The sequence below is a fragment of the Myotis yumanensis genome, unplaced genomic scaffold (assembly GCF_028538775.1).
Source record: "Myotis yumanensis isolate MYYU_CA2020_CCGP unplaced genomic scaffold, mMyoYum1.0.hap1 SCAF_3, whole genome shotgun sequence".
Classification (NCBI taxonomy): domain Eukaryota; kingdom Metazoa; phylum Chordata; class Mammalia; order Chiroptera; family Vespertilionidae; genus Myotis; species Myotis yumanensis.
Window position 1 is genome coordinate 8,734,364 of NW_027223754.1, and position 20,264 is coordinate 8,754,627.

General features: G+C 41.9%; 1 protein-coding gene across 19 annotated transcripts in view; it reads right to left on the bottom strand.

The window, feature by feature from the left end:
- SORBS2 (sorbin and SH3 domain containing 2) overlaps positions 1 to 20,264 on the bottom strand; it is a 200,439-nt gene that overhangs the window by 56,261 nt on the left and 123,914 nt on the right. For 12 of the 19 annotated variants that reach the window (XM_070408216.1, XM_070408222.1, XM_070408214.1 and 9 more), the window contains 5 exons: positions 14,515 to 14,653; positions 10,944 to 11,116; positions 5,771 to 5,837; positions 5,055 to 5,099; positions 2,328 to 2,517 (listed from right to left, as the gene is read on the bottom strand). In XM_070408216.1, coding sequence (XP_070264317.1) covers positions 2,328 to 2,517; positions 5,055 to 5,099; positions 5,771 to 5,837; positions 10,944 to 11,116; positions 14,515 to 14,653 — 614 coding nt within the window. Of the gene's footprint in view, positions 1 to 2,327; positions 2,518 to 5,054; positions 5,100 to 5,770; positions 5,838 to 10,248; positions 10,411 to 10,943; positions 11,117 to 14,514; positions 14,654 to 20,264 lie in introns of those variants that run through there. The other 7 variants (XM_070408212.1, XM_070408210.1, XM_070408209.1 and 4 more) reach the window with 5 other exon arrangements.

Consider the following 20,264-nt stretch of genomic DNA (forward strand, 5'->3'; position numbering starts at 1 on the left):
TCATAGGATCAAAACTAATCTGTCCCAAACACCACATTTATGTTTTGTTTTACATAAATGACTTAGAGAAAGTCATTTCTTTTATTTTGTATTATGTTTTCCTCTGTTTTTTCTTTTTTTCTTTCATACACTGATATGACCCTCCTGCTGGCTCACACACTCACACAAAGGATGAGGAGACACGTGGCCGGGGAGCTGCTGTGAACCCTTAGGGCGGACACAATGGCAGCTGTGCACGTCTGTGTTGGGAATAAGTGGTGCTTAGGCTCCATGACGCGATGTGAGTTTTCCCGCCACTCTGACCTGGCGTCCTTGACTCAAAGTGACAAGGAGTAATGCACATGCCATGTTGGATCTTGTTCAAAGGGCATCATGGTTTGTGGGAAGTACCAAAGGACCACTTGGGTTGCCGTCCACAGGAGCCAGCTGTGGGCCGGGATCCTCCCTTGTGTTACCCTTGAAAAGCCAGAGTCAGGCATCCATCCCATCCCCAGGGAGACCCTGGAACCAGCCTTTTCCTGAACTAATGTCCTTTGAGGGGCGGCCACAGAGGGACTTCAAAAATAAAGCTTTTTAGGTAGCTGGTGCTGAAGAAGGCTTCCAGAGGAAGAGGAGTTTCCTGGCTTTAGGTGGGGCAATGCTGACCCCTGGAATGGATGGAATGCTGACTCCATGGCATGCTGGAAATAGAAACGCCTTAGGGACAGGAGAATTAGGGGCAGTGCTGGCATTCTGGTAAATTGGGGAATAATATCCAGCACAGGTGTTTTTGAAATTTTTAAGAGATTCGCATATTTCTTAATGAGAGATTTGTTTTTACTAAACACATAGAATAAATAATACATTTAATTCTGAGTTAATTTTGGTTCTGTGTTATGGCAGAGATACCATTTATGTCTAGAGAGTTATTTATCAAATTTAAGACATCACCTTTCTAAACATAAAATCCATCATGAGAAGACTGGTAAAATGAGAATCTTCTCACATATGAAGTATGTCCATTTTTGTGGTATCTTATACCCTATACAATCATCAGTTACTCTTAATGATACCATGCGGTGTTGAATATAATAGTTTTGAAAAGGGTATGGTAGGTGAATGCTTAATAATCGGTATTAATACTGAATAATTATCATATCTTTATTTATTAACTGCTGGTATAACATGAGCCATGATTTCAGTCAGAGGTGAGTTTGAACTCTGCTGTATGAGTTGAGCAAGTTGTTTCAATTTTCTAAATCACATTGTCTTTCTCTCTAAAATGGGTTTAAAATAAACCTTATCTCATTGGGTTCTCAGAATTAAATGATATAATAGAGGAAAAGTACTTTGCCTAGTGCTGGGCTCATAGCATACTCTCAATAAAGGTCACTTATAATTGGATTATTAGTCATAATCTTAATTCTTAAGTGATGCCATAAAAGTTTTCTTATAAATTTTTATTTTTGTGGTGATAGTTTCTATCAAAACATATCTGTGGGGAAATGAAAATTAGTATCATCTTGAAAAACTGGTGAAATGAGTCACCAGTAGACACTTATTAACTAATGACTTATTTATGATTCATGAATAATTTTCCTGCTTTCAAAGTTATATTTTTGTGTATCAGAGGGGAATTTTAAATAATTAATAGACCTAACATTTCAAATCTAAGGAAACTGAAAATGAACTGCGTAGTCTCTGGGGTGCTATGCCAAAAAGACTACGTCAATGATTTCTTTTTATTTGTCTTCTTCTATGCATTTAAAAAAATAAAAAAATAGATCTTGTGCCCATGTTATGCCGGGTCTAACTTAGGTCACTATAATATTATGAACCAAACTTGCAAAGGTGTTCACTATAATCTCAATAGAGGGGGTCAATGAGGTACATGTACAGTAGGTCCTCGGGTTACATCAGAGATCTGTTCCTACGGCGCCACGTAACATGATTTTCGCCGTAAGTCGGAACCCACCTACATAAGCACCTAACGTCACTCACATGAAGCACATACACAGCAGTAATGAAGTGAAACAGTAAAAAAAAATTTGAAAGAAAGATAATAATTCCTGACCTTTACTTGTGGTAAATAAATAATAAAAAACATAAAGCACATATGTACATATGTCGAAATGACAGAACTTTTTTTTTTTTTTTATAAATGCATGGGAGATAGCAAGGTAAGCATGAAAGGACATACGTGGAGTCTGACGTAACCCGAGGACTGCCTGTATTGACTGAAGATTATACATATACTATCTCCACCAATTCTTTTACTGAATGCCATGTGGCCTTATTTTTATACTAAGCTAAATAAATGTAGGCCACTTTGGGGGGAAATGCCTTACTTCTCTGTTGAAGACCGATCTCTGGGTCGAAGTGGTGGGACTGGAGGAGGAACATGGGGGGGAGGGGCAGGGGGAGTGGCATCCTTAAAAGTGTCCGTGCCATTGTCCGAGTGGCTTTTGGAGAGGGGTCTGTAGGTCTGGGTCTTCGCAGCAGGATGGGACTGAGCACTGTAGGGTGAGTTGTACAGGCCTGTGGTGAAACACAACAGAACAAAACAAAACGGGGGCAAATAACATTTAAAAAGTGCATTAAATTCTTTGTACCCCATAAAATATCCAATGATTTTGCCCACATTATCATGAATAAGCATATCCATACTGCATGCACTGGGCAGGATGATCATTAGTAATTAATGTGTTAATCTTTATGAAGAGATTAATTTGTTATTACTGTATTCTGTACACAAGCATTGGCGACAGTAAATCTCTGTCAACCATTTTAGAATTAGTAATCATTCAGACTAGTACTAGGAATAACTTACAGGTACTCAGCAAATTTTTTCCTGGAGAACATAAACTAATGACATAGTTAAGATTTCAGAGGAAGATTAAAAATGCTTCACAGAACTGTTTCCAAATGTCTTCTATTACTTTAAAGGCTCTGATTCATATATGATAATTGACATGTTAATTGTAATTAAACACAATATGGAGCAAGTTCTGTATGTGCCGTGTAAGGCTTAAGGAAACAGAAGCCCTTAGTAAGCCTGTAGCACATCTGGGAAAAGAGACACAAATAGAACTCTGCTGGAAAATAATTGGGAACATGGTAAAGGCCAAATGCGGAAAATATACATTAGTCATGAAAGGATTTTAGAAGATGGTGGATTGGTCTGAGAAGATATCATGGAACCGAAGGCACCAGAGTGGGCCCTGAAGGGCTGGTTTGGAGGGTAGGCGAAGAGGGTAGCAGAGGTGACATAGAAACCAAAATGAGGCAGAAAGAGCAAGACCCATGACAGCGGGATGGAGGGTTAGTAGAAGGGAAGAGACTAGTTGCAGTTGCTTTGTCTACTGATTAAATGGTAAAACTCTCTCCAAAGAGCTCCGCAAGATTATATGTGACTATTGTTTGATTGACTAATCACTAATGGATGCAAAACATTCTGAATTTCCTGCAACCTCAGTCTTTTGAGCTAAGCCTATTTTCACTTTTCTTCTCCGGAAGTTCCATGCAAATTGCCACGACAAATACAAAGAGATGATGTCCGCACTTTTTTTTTTTGGCCTCAATTCTACTGTCTGAGTTCAGTTTCAGAGCTTGTTAAAAACAGGACAACAGGCCTCCCCCCAGTGGAGTTGCTTATGCAAAGATCCCACGTCACAAACTGGACTCAACTTAATTGAGTCCTCTTAATTGTAGGCCTCTCTCAGAAATAAAACCTTAAACCAGCAGGAGTCACCTGGTCAGCACTAGTTAGGCCATCGGCCTGATAGGCCCCAACCCTCCCCTAAGGGAAGGTGACCTCAGTGACCATCTGCTTTCTCACCTGCTCTACCTTCCTTGTCCCGCTCCCTTCTGCCTGTCAAGTCTTTCATGTTGTGCAGCTCCTTGGAGCTCCTGTCTGTCTGCTAGAAGGGAGGCTGCCCAACTCGTGAATCATTGTCCAAAGCCAATTAGATCTTTAAAATGCACTCAGTTGAATTTTGATTTTTTTTAACAAGCTAAGCACAAGAGGTGAGTTCGGAGTACCTGTGGCCAGGAATAAAAATTGAGGCAACATCTAGTGGGCCCCATGTGAAAGGTGGAATATCGGGAGCAGAAAACCAAGGGCTTGTCACCTCTATGCTTGTTCTGTTCTCTTGTTTGTTTGATTTTTGTTTTATTACTTCTCTATTTGTCTTTGGAGACTAGTAGCAAAATCCCTAAGGGTTCAAGGGCCTGTGCACTGGTCCTTAGGTGTCCAGGAGTGGGGAACCTTTGCGGCTCTGAGCCAGGCCGGCAAGGGCACCCCTTGTGGGGCTGCTGGTGTGTACTAGTAAGGGGCGGGCAGACCCATCCACTGAGCCTGCTCTAAAGAAATAATAGACCACGGGCAGGGGTCTGGAGCCCGAGGCTGAGCAGGGACAGGAGGCCCCGTGTGGGATTCCCGGATGTGCCATTTAGGAGGAAGTCATGACAGGAAACATTTTCTAGGGGTTCCCTCACTTTAGCCTGCAACCACTTCACAAGATACCAACACACTCAAGTACAAGCAGAAATGCCTGGAATTGAAGTGGCTCTTTATGACCTGGGCAACTCTGAGTCAGAAGAGTGGCCGGCAAAGTGGGATTTTAAACAACCCTTCCATGAATGGGTGCATTTTGGAGCAAAAGCATGGGCAAGGTCACAGAACACTGTGCCCGACTTGTTTGCTGTGAAGTGTATCTGAAAGATCTTACGCAATGGCGCTCCCTCTCTCCTCTGATAAAAGAAGATCTTTATCTTATTTTGTACCCTTACAGTGTGTTCTTTCAGGCTGGCCTTCACAGTTGAGTTAAACATTCCTGAAGCTGAGAATCAACTAACATGGGGAATGAAGGCTGTACAACAGTGTTAGTTCTCATATCCGAGAGAAGAGATCAATCCTTTTGTTAGGCATGCTATGAGAAAAAAAAGGGGGGGGAAGCAGCCTCCTCATTGTGTAGACTGAAAACATGCGCCCACAGCGGTAAAAGTGAGGCTAAAGTTCTTCCAAGCATTGCAAGGCGGAAAATACTCATTGCACGCAAGGGACGCCGTCCTACCTGCGTTATATGTATAAGGAGTATTGTACATGTCTGTGTCATCATCTAGAAAACGAAACATACATACGATGGTAATGCAGCTTGCTTCACCGCATCACAACAAGACAGCAGAACTTCACAGATACAGCAGACATTTGTTAGAAAACCAATGTACGTTGCCTAGCTCAAAATACCATAAAAACATTTTTTTTTTTTTTCAAATACTGTTTTTGGGACAGTCTGTAACGTATTTGCTCTTCGGCCATCCAAGGTCAGTACCTTTGCCTCACTTCCCAGCCTTCTCTTCTGGGGCCTGACTTTCCTTTAGAAAGTGCTTTAAATATCTCTGTCAACTCAGCGAGACCTACCTATGCTCACTCTCTGGATAGGGAGCAGACACGTGGACAGAGGAATAATGAGTCTGTCTAAGTGAACAACAGGCCACACTGGGGTTCAGATTGTGGACAAGGAAGGACGAAGGGAAGAGACCAGAGCAGCTGGCGCCTCCTCAAGGTCACCACCTAAGAGGCTTTTTGGCAGATCAGGGGTGAGGCAGGAGCACAGAGTCTGGGACTTGAAGGGGTGATATAAGGAGGAATGTTCTCAAGAAACAATGGAGGCCAGGAAGCTTGTTAGGGTCTTGACATTTGGGGTGAACCAACTGTGTAAACGGGGAGGATCCATATACATCCTTCAACCCACAGGGACCCAATGGGAACAGAGAGCAACATGCATACCTGGCTTGTGCACCATGTGAATTTGCTTGAACATCGTCTTGTACCAGTCCTTCGGTCTGTCAACTGTCTATAAAAGAGAATGTCCAACAGTTACAAAGCTGCTTCCAGATCGATGTCGTTTCTTCATGTTTTTCTTTCTATATTTTATCTTTTTTAATAGCAAATTTATGTTCTCTGGTTGATAAAAATCTATCTCATGATGACAATACCAGTCATTTATCCAGTTATGCATGCTGTGTGTAAATACATTACCCCTTGTTTGAGTTTAGGCTGAATTGGAGCATTATATGTGCTATGGTTTTATTTTATCCTCATCAGAGTTTTGCCCAGCACTCGACAGTTAATGTTTGTACAAACATCTATAATAATAAAAGTGTAATATGCTAATTAGACCAAAGCCAGGGCTGCAAGTGAAGCCGGTGCTGGCAGCCGGGTGAAGGAAGGCCTACTCTTGCATGATTTTCGTGCATCAGGTCTCTAGTATATATATAAAAGTCACTGAATAAGAGATATAGGGTTATCACAGTGTTCTTCACTCCTTTTGGAGATAATTATCATTATCCTTAAAAAACTTTTTAGTGAGTGTTCTGTGTAAGACATTATTTTTAGAATTAACAAAAGAATATTTTTGACTCCAACTGTATTCTGGTCAACTTAGGTTATCACAGTGTTCTTCACTCCTTTTGGAGATAATTATCATTATCCTTAAAAAACTTTTTAATGAGTGTTCTGTTTAAGACATTATTTTTAGAATTAACAAAGGAATATTTTTGACTCCAATTGTATTCTGGTCAACTTAGGCTCAGAGAAAGAAAAATTGAATATTTTCTACTCTAAGTTACTAAAGTACCAAGTGTAGGGACACAATCCAGAATCTGAGAGCAAGTCTAAAAATGGAGATGTTGTTTCAGAAATGTTGTTAACCTGATAATAAAACATTTACAACATTTGCTTTGCTAAATGGCAAATTCCTTGAGCACAGAAGTGCCCCTGTCTGCAGCCCAGGCTTTTGATGTGATAGAAGTGAGAAGACAATTAATGTCAGATCAACCTAGATTCCTATCTCAGATCCTTTAATTGCTGTTTCCTACCAATATGAATTTGGATAAGTTAGGTAACCTTTGAGAGCCTCGTTTTCTTCTTTTTAAAATGAAAAAATTATATCCACATCATAGGATTGTTATGGAAATTGAATGAGACAATGTACACAAAAAGATCTAGAACAATGCCTACAATGCTCAATAAAAAACCATAGGGAACATCAAATCTTTATAGAATAAAATAATGAATGAATCCAGATTGTTGCATGGAACTTGATCATATTGTGTACCTGTGAAAGTAGACAGACACTTTTATAATCCTAATTAAAGATTTTTCTTGTCAAGATCTTTATCTTGACTTTTCCCAGAGCTACTAGGGCAAGAGGCTCAACCATTGTGTGTACAGTGACTAAATATACCAGACTTTCTGAGACAATTCCCTTGATATAAAATACTCCGTTAGGACTGCCACAAAAATATTCTTATACTGGTTAGACTCAGCTTTGGTTTCAATTTGATACCCTCATTTTTCTTTCAGAAATGTGGTCACTACATTTTTTCATCTGGAAATTGAGTTTTGTGCTATATCCAATTTTATTTTGGTGTCTAGGAATATATGAGTCTGTAATCACCACAAGTATAGATGAACTTTAAGGGCTACTTGACTTTGTGGCGAATCACCTCTTCATTCATTCTACGCTCTTTTCAGAATGGAAAAATTGAGGGGCTTGTTGATGGACTTTATGTTCAAATGGTGGTAGCTGGTGGGATGGGGTGCAGTGATGAAGTCCAGCTATTATTTGCTGGTTTAAATGAAGTAACTGATCAAGTGTCTTTAAGGGACATTTATTTTCATAAAAGATCGATTTCTCTTTCATTAAGCTTCATTTCCTTTACAGTATTCAACAACAGAAAAGAAGACATAAGCTTGTGCAGAAATGTTTTCCAGTCACACCTGGACATGACCGATGGCAACAAGGACGTCTAATAAATAAGTCATAGCCCTGTATATGGCAATGGATCCTGACAGACAGGACTTTTCCTGCCTGGCTGGAGGGCACGTATCGGGCAGGAGCTCAGTTCTGCCATCTGCTAGCTTTATATGGTGAGCACAGAGATGCCAGACATGCCCAGCCAGTTGGCAAAGGGGAATATGAAATTGGCCACACAAAAACTCTGTGTCCCGTTCTAAAAGAAGTCCTCTAAGCATTTCAACCTTGTCTTATAAATGCCATCGTGGAGATTGTTATGGCTAATCCTGAGACTAAGTAAACAGAGGCCTACTCAAATGTGAGGATGTTTACTTTTGTAGGTGTCCTTCAAAATTATTTTGCATGGACACTAACTACTAGAAATCCACTATTCAGTGTTTTCAGTCACCCTGGCTGAGCATACCTGGATTTTCACATTCCTACAGTTTACAGATGATCAGAACTCTAACTGATTTAACATGCAGGGATTCCCAACAAGGGGAAAGATGCACATTCTCTACACACCAGTATGCAGTTATTCTAGTCGATGTTTGCTCCTTTCTACTTTGAAAATGCTCAAATGGCCCTGGCCGGTTTGGTTCAGTGGCTAGAGTGTCGGCCTGCAGACCGAAGGGTCCCAGGTTTGATTTCGGTCAAGGGCATGTACCTCCGTTGCAGGCTCCTCCCTGGTCTGGGCCCTAGTCAGAGCTAGTGTGGGAGGCAACCAACCGACATGCTTCTCTCACATCAATATTTCTCTCTGTCTTTCCCTCTCTCTTCCATTCTCTCTGAAAATCAGTGGGAAAATATCCTCAGGTGAGGGTTAAAAAAAAAAAAGATTAAAAAAGGAGAAAATGCTCAAATGGTGCTGTATTTGAAGGAAAAGAAAGGAGTCTTGTATTTCGCTTAACTAGCTGGCCGTAATTAGACAGTCCCATGGGATCTGAACCCTGGTGGGTTCTGTTGTTGTTGCTAAGAATGGCGGTAAAAGGCTAACACAGAGGGCCCGGGTCACATGAGAGAGGGCAGTGGGGGGAGCCACTTCCCTTCGTTCAAGTAACTCAAAGGTACATTTGTTGACTCTTGGCTTTCTAGAGTTTCTGGGTTACTTTGCACAATTCTGTTTCCTGGGTCTGTGCCGGTTTCTAGAATGAGACTACAACATGATACGGGAGGCGGCACTGCCTCTGGTGTATACATTCGCTCAGCAGAAAGTCCATGTGAAGCAACCCAGTCTGATAATCATGACTGTCTACGTGGAGGAGAAAGAAAAACAGCCCTGGATTCTTGGCCTGCAGAGGCTCAGCGATGGCCTGACTCGGCATTTATAAACACGGCTATACTTGGGGATGTGCTGGGCCAGGCTGGGAAATAGGAAATAGACCTACACCTTCTTTGTAAAGTTCTAAATGGCCAAATAAGAGCACAGCTGTACATAGAAACTATATTTTATCTTCGACTTTATGGATTGAGAACTAACATTGAGTATGGTATATGTGTTAACGTATGCATGTCTAGAAGTGCTCATGATTCAGCAATATATAAACAATATCAAATTTTAACATTACTTGATTTTCACCATCCACATCATCTCAGTTTTTTTCCTTTTAAAAACGAACAAGCAAGGCCTTGCTATTTAAGAAAATTACGTTTAATGGGTTAAAAACAGAAGGTCAGGCTTTGCATGTTCATTTCTAGTATCATTTGTTGTCTTAGAAACACACCCAGAGTCTCAGATAAAAATTTTCAGAGAGAATCTATAACTATATAGAATCAGGGATCTCCGAATTTGTGTATATATTGTGCCTCAGGGATCAATTAAACAGAACCAATGACAGCATACCTGCCTGACACCATAGGTCCACATTATTAGGAAAAACATTTTAAGTGCAACCATTCTGAATCAGAAATCTTGAAAGGGAAACCAACAACAAAACATTGTCACCAGAAACATGTAGTCATCCTAAGATTAAGAATGTTAATCATGATCCCTGAACCGTTTCTGTCCCTTAAACATGACAATCACCAGTTCCAACTTAGAGTTTGAGGATTTTATAATTAGTCACATTCAGTGTTCTCAGAATCTCACGAGTATAAAACCCACAGCCACTGCTGTACAGACTTACTTTTTTGGCTTCCAATTCTAGTACAGATGCTTGGAATAGTTAATTTTTAACTTTTCTCTCTGTATACAGAACACGTAATCCCCACATAATAAATACAGATTCAAGGAGAGAAAACCCCCACGCGTGGTCTTTTGTCCAGCCGCAGTTTCTGATCGGACCACTGCATTTTTCTGATCCCTTTCTCCTTCTTTTCCTCTACCCTCTATTGTCTTCGCATCCTCTCTCCCCCAGGTTTGTATTCCAGGGAAATAGCTCTTGGCAACATCCCAGCCAGGTATGTGGGTGTTGCGGACACGTGTAGGCAGCCTGAGCTCTGCTCTCTAACCGCCCCCCAACATCACCTGCAAAGGCGCTGCTGCTCTCATCCTGGTGGTTCCCAAGTCTGCCCGCTGGTAGCACAGACCTTGTCTTCCAGGGGACTGGCTCAGCCAGCGGCTGCCTGCCCGGCTCCCAGAGCCGCTGCTACTGCTGAGCTTTGCCAGAAGGGGCTGCCCCACGCACTGAGCAATGCCCTGGCAGCGGTTAGAGACTAAAAAAAAATCCAGACACTCACTCAGCATCCCCGAGAGCTCCCAGCAGGCACAGCCGAAGAGGGAAAACTCTCAAATGTGTATTTTTCTGGTTGTTTCTTTCCATGACATTAACTCCCTTCACTCCAATCATCTCACCTCCCAGCCCTCAGCCCCCAGCTCCTCACCTCCTGGTGTTGTTAACACACATCCCTTTCAAGGAACAAACCTGCTGGGTTGTCTGTAATGCACGTGGGAATTCAACGCAGCAAAGCAGTCACATTTCTCAGTCCTTCCCTTTTCCTCCTCCTATTTCCCTAACACTCCTCGGTAGAAGGTAAAACAGACTCTTGTCATTTCACAAAATCACAAGTTTCATGATTTTTCATTAAAGTGGAGAAACAGATTGTGTGATTAGCTCCCATGGACAGTCCTCTCTCCGCCACACACAGCGTGATCTGCATGAGGACGGGCCATCCTCATCAGATCAGACGAGGGGTGCACGGAGCCGCCCCAATCCAGCCTACCGTTCTGATGGCCGTGGGGATGCCGGACTCGTCCACTGGCCCGATCCCGGGGTAGTGTGGGGCTTTGATGACGGTCACCCTCTTCTCTTCCTCCGAGGACCTGTACAGCGGGATGGAGCTGCCCACCGTGCCGTCCAGAGACTGCGCGTGCTGGGCATACGCCTCGGTGGAATCTGGGGAGAGAATGTGGCGACATACGATGCGTGTGAGGCATGGGGAATCATAAATTAATGGTGCCTCTTGCATAGTTGTGCCAAACGTGGCATAGTCTATATTTCCATCCCGATCTCTTAACTCAGTGACCTTAAATTTGAGCCACTGGTTGCTAACAGGGAGGTGCATATTGAACACACCTATAACAAGACCCTCCCATTTCATGAAGAAGGGTGAGGGGAAGGACAGCCTTAGTGAGAGACCTTGTGGCCTGTGGCAGCCACCGTAACGAAGCCCTTTGCATGCACTGCCTCCTCTCATTTTTCCAGTCATCCTGTGGGGGCAGAAGCTGGGGCGAATTGAGTCCCAGCTCATAGTTTACATGACTATTCTTTCTGTGAAACTGTTCGCTGTTTCGAAGTATCTAAACATTTACTTGGCTTATGGGTAAATAAACAACTTTAAATTATTAGTATTAATTTTTATTTAAGTAGCCAAGATGGCCATAATGTCTTTGCTTTTAGTTTAAAGTACCAAAAACCATGACTTCTGGCCCCTTGAGGATACAAATCACCCTAAGCTCATATATAAGATGGGATTTTTCCTGTCCCTGTCTTCATGCCATGATTATTAACTTTTGCTATACTTTCTCAAGAAAGGAGGGGACTTAGTGTACTATACGTTCCACTTACTCTTAGTTCAGAGATAGTTGTGAAAATCAACATTATTACCATTCATCTGGTGCAACTGATTATACAATTTTCTGTGTTCTTTTTTGTTGTTGTTGTTTATTCCCCCCTCCTTTTTAAATAATAAATTTCAAAATTTTGGTGACCAAGAATGATTCTTTGTCACAGTTGGTCAGATCTGTCACTCAGAAAGGTCTTTTTTTTAAATATGGATATGGAAAAGTCCTAATGTTTTAGGTTAGCAATGATATACTCACTTAAAAATTTAACTCATCATTACAAGGATAAGAAGAGATAAACTAAAATCCATTATAATATTTATAACTGCTATTACTATTATGGCTATTTCCTATTTCATTTGCAACAGAAAAGCATTTTCAATCCATTTCTGATGAAGAATGAATAAGGCTGAAATAAAATTGCTTTGTGTACCACTGTAGTAGTAGATAAAAGTAATCTTTTCCAGGCAGCTCCAAAGTAAGACACAATGTGATATTTGACTCAGATTTCCCATTTAATTTTAAAAAGGATTTGACTGAGCAACCATGATCCAGCATTTCTATAAAAAAACAAACTTCTTGAGACCCTAGTATGTGTAAAATTTCTGCCTGTATTAACTTTGTCTTCATTTATGGTTCATGAGATTCTATGAACTTAAATAATACAAGTCAACCTTTTATTTTATTATGCTCTTATATGCTCCACTAACTCTCATTTTTGCTGTTTTTGTCCTAAACTAAATACCAAGTTTCTCTAGGGCAGGATAGGTTTGTACATTCTCCTCAGGACCTAACTCAGCATTGGCCAACTGGAATTTGTTCAATGTTTACATAGAGAATTTCTTTCCATGTTTATAGTTTATATGTAAAATCTACCCAATGGCACGCTCTAAAGAGAACCCTGTCTACATTCAAGTATTTATATATATTGTTTGTTGAGGTGAAGTGAAAAAATTGTGTCCATTAAGGTGAGCAATGGGGGTGAAAGAGTCAGACTTTGACAATAATTATTTGGGAAAGTATTACGGCTAGAATCATTTGTAGAGTTTTACTGCAGATGCGTCATAATACATAGCTCTGTAAAAAATCTAGATATAATGAGCTGCTATTGTAATACTACACCAGTGACTAATTAAGGGCAACATTCTGGCACAAGGACGTTCTGCTTTCTTATACTCTAAAAGGCCATTGTTATAAGAGTCACCGATCATTCCAGGAGCAGCATTAGAAAAGCACAAGCATCATTAGACTTTTCTTTAACGAGTCTCCTGGCTACACATGAGCTACAGAGGTTGTGTTGACACAGAAGCTGAGTCCATAGTGCACATGGCGAATGTTCTTGGGTAAACTAATGGCCTTGTGTTCTTTGAATACACAGCAGTGTTGGGGAAACGAGGGTGCTGCTGCTATTGGGGAGGAAATGGGAGTTAAAGCCTTCTGCTCTCCTTTCTTGCTCCCTGTAGTTGGTTGGTGGCCCGAAGTAGGAGGAACTACTTTTCTGAGAGCTGTGCTGCGACCACATGGTCCTCTGCCTTCCTCTCCGCTTCCTGCTGCCCTGGAGGCCTGGTGCAATATCATGAAACCTTTTTTAAGCTTCAATGCATATGATGCTCTGAGTTAGTCTGGGTTGGTTTTATTTTTTGGTAATGTAATGTTCCCGGTTATTTTCTTACATTTCTGAAAACTAGGAAAATATATGACCTTGTTTTCTAAGCTGTTGTAATATATTTTGCCACGTAAAAATGTTTCCATCATTATATAGCAGTTTCCTCTCCAGCAAGCTTTAAGGAGTTCATGAGCCCCGTGAAATTATATGCTGGAAAGTTTTTTTAAAATAAATGTTCAAGTGTTCATTTTGTATCTAGAGGAAAGCTCTCTCTTTCGTCTAATTCTTATTTCCCAAAAGAGCTATGTTTGATGAAATCCTAGCATCATCCTTTAAAGCAGTGTTTCTCAACCTTCTGGCCCTTTAAATACAGTTCCTCATGTTGTGACCCAACCATAAAATTATTTTCGTTGCTACTTCATAACTGTAATGTTGCTACTGTTATGAATCATAATGTAAATATCTGATATGCAGGATGGTCTTAGGTGACCCCTGTGAAAGGGTCGTTCGACCGCCAAAGGGGTCTCGACCCACAGGTTGAGAACCGCTGCTTTAAAGGGACTCACATCCCTGACGGATGGTCTTCTGGCCTCAGTTTGAGTAGTTTACTACTTTGGGAGGCAGTAGTTCAGTGTGTACTACTGTGTGAGGCAGCCTGTGCCTGTCGGTCTGCTTTAACTGTGAGCCAGGTCTTCTTTACAGACACCAAAAGAATGTTCTACAATGACAGTTTTCCCACGAAAGAACAGGGTGCCTCCACATGGATGGATTTACCCTACATGGAAATGCACCTTGTGAATGTTCTCCGGTGATGTGAGCTCTCCCCTCCCTAATGGCCCATCTTTTTCTCTCTAACCCCCCCACACCCCAAATATCGAATCGCCTTCCCCAGAGGAAGGTACAGAAGCAGTCGCTGCCTTGGAATGGCTGGGTGCCTGTTTCTTCCGAGGCTGAGTTCACGCGATCCCTAATGCCTCCGGAGGATAGGGTCTTTAATTGTGAGCTGATGAACGTGTCTGCCTCCTTTCTAAAAGTTACCCCAATGCATTATATTATTTTCCTTATGTGGTCTGTACTCGCTATTTTGAAATTGTCATAAAAATCATGATGATCCAGCGACTCACCGAGTGACCGGCCATGAGGCATGATGATGCTGGAATTGAGGGAGCCTGGCAGGGAGTAGGCCGAAGGGGAGAACGGCCGCTGGTAGTAGCTCATCGGACTCACAGCACCTCCCGAGTTTCCATTCACTGTTACCTGGCTCTGAGAAAAGTGCAGACATCCCGTTAAAGCATCGTTCCTTTAGATGACAATGAAAGACTCCATTCAGATGACAGGCATCAGCTGTCCAGTTTCTATTTACTCTGAAAACTGATGTCTAGAGGGACAGGGTGCATATTTTCAGTGTCTTCTCACTCTTCCTTTATTTCTGAAATCACTCTCTCATATGCCAGAGGGCGCTGGGGGTGATTAGAAAGCAGCTGACTGGTGGGCATGCCCCTCTGCCAACAGAGATGCCAGAGGTACCAGTAGGAGTCAGTATAAAGTAAGCCCGGAGGGCAAGTTTGCTCTTATTGTCGAGTTAAATTGTCAGAGCACATCACACTGCTCTGCATGGAGATTTGAAGTGAATGCTCTTTGACCGATTAAAGGGATTGGTTCTCAGACTTGGTCAGGGATACCCTCTAATGAACCAATGTTTCCAGGGCAAGGTGATTACTAATATAAGGAACACAATTGTTTGGATTTATGCATCATAAATCAATCTATTCTAGGAGAGTCAAATACCTGGTAAAAGACATGTTAACCGCTGGCTTCTCCCTCCTCCGATCTCATTTAGCACTTTATGGGCCTCTGTTTGGTTTCTTAATAATGTATTGTTTTGATTGCTTTATACCTGAGTATTTTAATCCCAAAGGTATTTCAAGCTTCTTGTTGGAGATGGTCATATAAGTGCTTCTTTTAAACACAGATTTTATAATACACATCTTGGTGCTAAGAGCATAGTATACTCAACAGGTACATATTCTAACTGAATTGAATCAGCTGAGTTCACAGAGGCGGAGCATGCCCCTCTGTTCACACACACTGAGCACTGAGGAGGTTATAAAATGCATGCCAATGACACAACACATTGGTAAGAGCATGGAGTTAAGATGGCCTTACAGCTGAGCACACCAAACACACATATGCACATAGATAAATAGAATTGGTGAACTTTTTCTACTTAGTTGAACACAAAATAAATAATTCTACAGGCCTGACACACAGATGCATGATTAGTTGCTTATTTCCATGATTTTTTTCACTTTAAAGCAGATGTTTTCAAATGACCTAGAATAAACCTAATTTCATGACTCTATAGCACTGCCACATCTGCCCTGACGTCAAACATTTCATTACAGTGAGGTGCTTCTTGACTACGTACTTTTCCAAGCTGTTGTGGAAATCACCCTCATATCCTAAGTGTCTGTGTCTTGAGGATCTTCTACCTGAAGGGCAGTGGGCATGCAAGTAAATGCGAGGCACTGGCTTTGGAAGCACCCCAAAGCTTCGAGCTCTTATTTACCGTGGATGAATTATTTGAGACTATTTTTCCTCCCTGCCCAAATCAAGTTTGGTTGATCTTTGTAAATATACCTTTAAGCCTGTTGTTATAATTAATGTTAAAACCAGGAAAATTTCTATTTAAAACTATCATGGTACTATGTAAACTTAAAAAAGTCATTCTAAATCCTATTTTGTCTATGACAGTGCTTATTTAAAACTTCATTATAAAGTCAATTTTTTAGAAAAAAATATTCCTATTTTTTTGCCTAAAATTATATGCCTTTCAAATTGAAGTCATTATCTACACATTATATGCAACTGAAAATCTGTGTCATAAAATTTTGAAGCACTTTAACCATTCATAAATCATTTAGTAGAGACTACTTGTCACAGACATTGAAATGATAGAATATACATGGGAAATATGTATTGCTCTAAACGGAAGATAAACTATTGATATGTGAAACAATATCTGTATTCATAAAATTCTATCCTGAAATGGCTCAGGAAAAAGAATTCCCAAAATATTATAGGGCTCAATTTCTGCAGGGTAGGTTAGGATCATTTACATCATTCAGTCCTGAAAGGTAGTTTGGGTTCAGGAGATGAAGGTGTTAGTGAGGGGGAGCAAGAGGCGTTAGCATGATGTAGTCAGTAATTGTGCAGGCGAGAAAGAAGTACATAAACTACTCACATGAATCTCCCAGTTAAACCGTTATCTACCATGATCTAATATTGGGTTACCATTTCTGAAAAATTTTAGTTTCTCTATAATCCAATCACCATAACATTATATGTGTGTCTATCTATGTTTCGGAGGTGACTTCTTATTAAGGCCCATCACTGTCCAACTCATTAGCTAGAGCAACCGGTGTGAACGTAAATCACTCTAAAATGAATGAAGAGAATGTAACTGATTTTTCGGCCCACAGTGGGTTTCTGAGGATGACTGTCATGGATTTCCTGGTAGACTACGTAGAATCAGTTTACTAATAATCAGCATCTATGGGAATAAAATGCTCCGCAGCAAAATGAGATGGCAGACAAGCAATCAGTCCTCTGGCCTTTGGAGACCTGTTTGAAAATGACGGGGTCAGAGGGAGGAAGCATAGTTCCGTGCATGGCAGCAGGGCCACTAAGGAGATGCCACCTGTGGTGTGAGAGTCAGCCATCAGGGGTTCTTCTGGGATGGCTTGGAGCACTCCCTCCATTGGGAGGAGTCTATGGCGGGAGCCCGAGGTGCTGCCTGGGGAAGGTGGTCAGGAGCAAGGAGAGGCGTTCATGTCAACAGAGGTCTGTGCAGGTGTGAAGGCCCCAAGTCAACAGGTGGAGGCAGGGCAAGGGGTGCTGGCCTGAAGCCTGGTTTTGGTCAAAGTATTTCGGATGAAAGGTGGCATGGAAGGGGGAATGGGGAGAGACCTGTGGAGCAGCTTGTCTGTGTGTCTGTGAAGCATTTATCTCCAGCACACTGGCAGTTAAGCTCTGGTTTCTAAGCTGAGTTTCAGGAAGAAATAATAAGAGGAGATATAAATTATCCAATTAAGAAAACATCTATTTGTAACGTGGAGAGAAGGCAAACCTTGGGCTTTATTTGCAAGCACTTGAAGGAAATGCATTCAGAGGATTAGGTGCCCACCACACAGGACAGAAAAAGCATGAAAGCACGAAGAAAGGGAACCCAGGAAGTGGTTTTTGGAGACAAGACCAGGTTTCATACAGCACCGCATGGTCTTTCTGGGTGGGAGCTTGAGAGTGTCGGCATAGTGGACTTTTTATCTTCAAAAGTTTTAGGTTTTGTACTTGTGACAGTAAAATGCCATCAGGTTGTCTATTGATCAAAAGAATTACTTTTCCCTTCACTAGAGAAATCTTTATAGCATACCTACTGCCCCAGCCCCTTCCTCGGAAATGTCCCCGAAATATAAATCAGTTTGTTTACTACTTTATGATTAAAGATATATGTCAGGACTGATCAAACTAAAAAAATAACTAAAGGGAAAGGGAATTTTCTCTACTTTCCTACTCACTGAATCTCTTTCTTGATTTCACTAGGAAATACTAAAAGAATTAAACGTTGAAATGTCCTACCATGCAAATAGTGGTAGCCATGTGTGACCATGACGTGAAAAAGAAAGCCAGCCACTGCTGATGGTTAGAATAGAGCCTAGTTCGTTAGAAGAACTACTGTTGGTTTACCTACCAAGTCATAGGTAAAGGAGAAAGAAACTGAAGGAGAAAGAAAAGGTTTAAATCCCCCAAGGCTATGACCCAGGAGGCTCAACATGGTGGAGGGTTGTAGTAAAAGGAAGGGAGGGGTTGGCCCATTAAAGGCCTGTAGCTCTCCATTCTAACTGTGAGGGTGTCTGGCCACACATGTGTAATCCTATATAATCAAAGGCTAATGTGCAAATAGACCGAACAGCGGAACAACCGAACAACTGGTCACTATGATGTGCGCTGACCACCATGGTGGGATGGTGGAGCAGGTGAGTGGGGGTACCAGACCAAGGCAGGGTGCTGGCAGTGTCATCGGGGCAAGCCTCTGGTGGTTACTGGAAATTCTTTGCTCCCGCACACTGCAGTCCTGCCCAGTGCTTGCACCCGCTGCCAGCGCCCGGCATTGGTCCCAATCGCCCCCTAAGGGCTTCTCCACCTCCCTCTGCTCCTGAGGGGCGATTGGGGCAGCAGCCGCTGCTTGTACCCGCTGCTGGTGCCGGCCCCAATCACTCTGCACTGTCAGCGGGTGCGAGCGGGGCTGGCGCTGTCAGTGTGTGGGAGCAGTGGCAGCAGGAGTTGGTCTGCTGGCAGACAGGGGACCAGGGGCCGCGGTGAAAGGGGCTGGACAGGGGTCGCAGAGGATGGGCAGAGACCTGCCCCTGTGCCCAGAGCAGCCTTGCGGCCCACAATTTCTTTCAAGGTGCATGATTTCGTGCACTGGGCCCTAGTATGATGATAAGCATCAACCTTAACATGAGTGAATGAAACTCTGAAGGTATAGAGACATTCCCCCCAACCCCACACACACACCGTCAGAATAGAGGGTTTTATTGTTGTTGTTTGGTGTGGTGCCAGTGGTAAGGTAGACAGCCAAAAGTACTACAGAATATTAATACAATTAAAAGGAAAAATCTAATGACTGTAAATCTCATAGGATTGGCTGGCCCGCATCCTTTGGAGTATAAACATGTAGAAGGCTAAAGCACATTCTATTTAAAACCCTCATTGTTATGGTAATATGATCAGTTGGTATAGTACTGTGTTTAGGAATGGTCTTTAACCATTTATTTGTTTTCCCAAAGAGACTCTACAAAAAACAGAACTATTACACTTTTTGAATTTCTCTCTCTACCTTCTGATATGCTCACAATTTTAAGTGTGTGTGTGTGTGTGTGTGTGTGTGTGTAACAGATGAAGTTCAACAGTCTATTGGTCACCCACACAAACGCTCTGAAATATTTTGAGATACAGGTGTAAATTACCTCTTAGACTAGTTGGGGCTCCTTTCACATAACCCTCATGTCTACATTAAAGAGATACCCTCTTATAAGAGGGAAATACCCTTATAGACACAGGAGGAGAGAGAATCACAATATACATATTTCCTGGAGGAGAATGTGAGATGAGTAGGGAAAAAGTGGAAAGTGTGAAAAGGGGAAGAAGGAAGTATTTTCTCAATCTGGACTACCTTGAAGTAGAAAAAATAAATTCAAATAAAAACAGGCTTTTTTTTTTGAGGGGTATGTGTGTGTTTTTTATTTTTCCTACTGAATTGTCAGCAGATAGATGACTGCGGAAAATCTCATAATTGTTTGTGTCTCCATATTTTCAAGACCATTTAAAGTTGAGGTATTTGAACATAAGCCAAAGGTCACCAACTTGTTGTGAGTTTAAGTTCCTTTTTACTGTTGCGCTGGAAGGGAGGTCAGAGCTAGAAACACTAGTTTGCCGCTGTCGGGTCTCGACAAGGGAAGGGCAGTGCTTAAGCCTCACCATACGAATGCTCTAAGAGAGAGCACCTAGTATTTAAGATCACATTGAGCCTCTTCGTCCAACGGAATTCAATCCAGAATGCTAAGGAGAACCTGTGGATAAAAGGGATCACTAAGTTTAGGCTGAACCCCTCGAGGAATTAGGGAGTCAGGGAACTCAGGAAGTGTGAGCTTCATCAGTGGAAAAAGCATGTTGGGTTGGACGTAGGCATTGCAAACTCAGGTGCCTGCCTTGGGCCTGGGATGGATTCAGAATGTGCAGGCCAAGTGTTGGACAGAGGGGATAGGAACTGAGGTGGAATGGAGAGAGCATGGTCCTCCTGAAGCCAAAATAA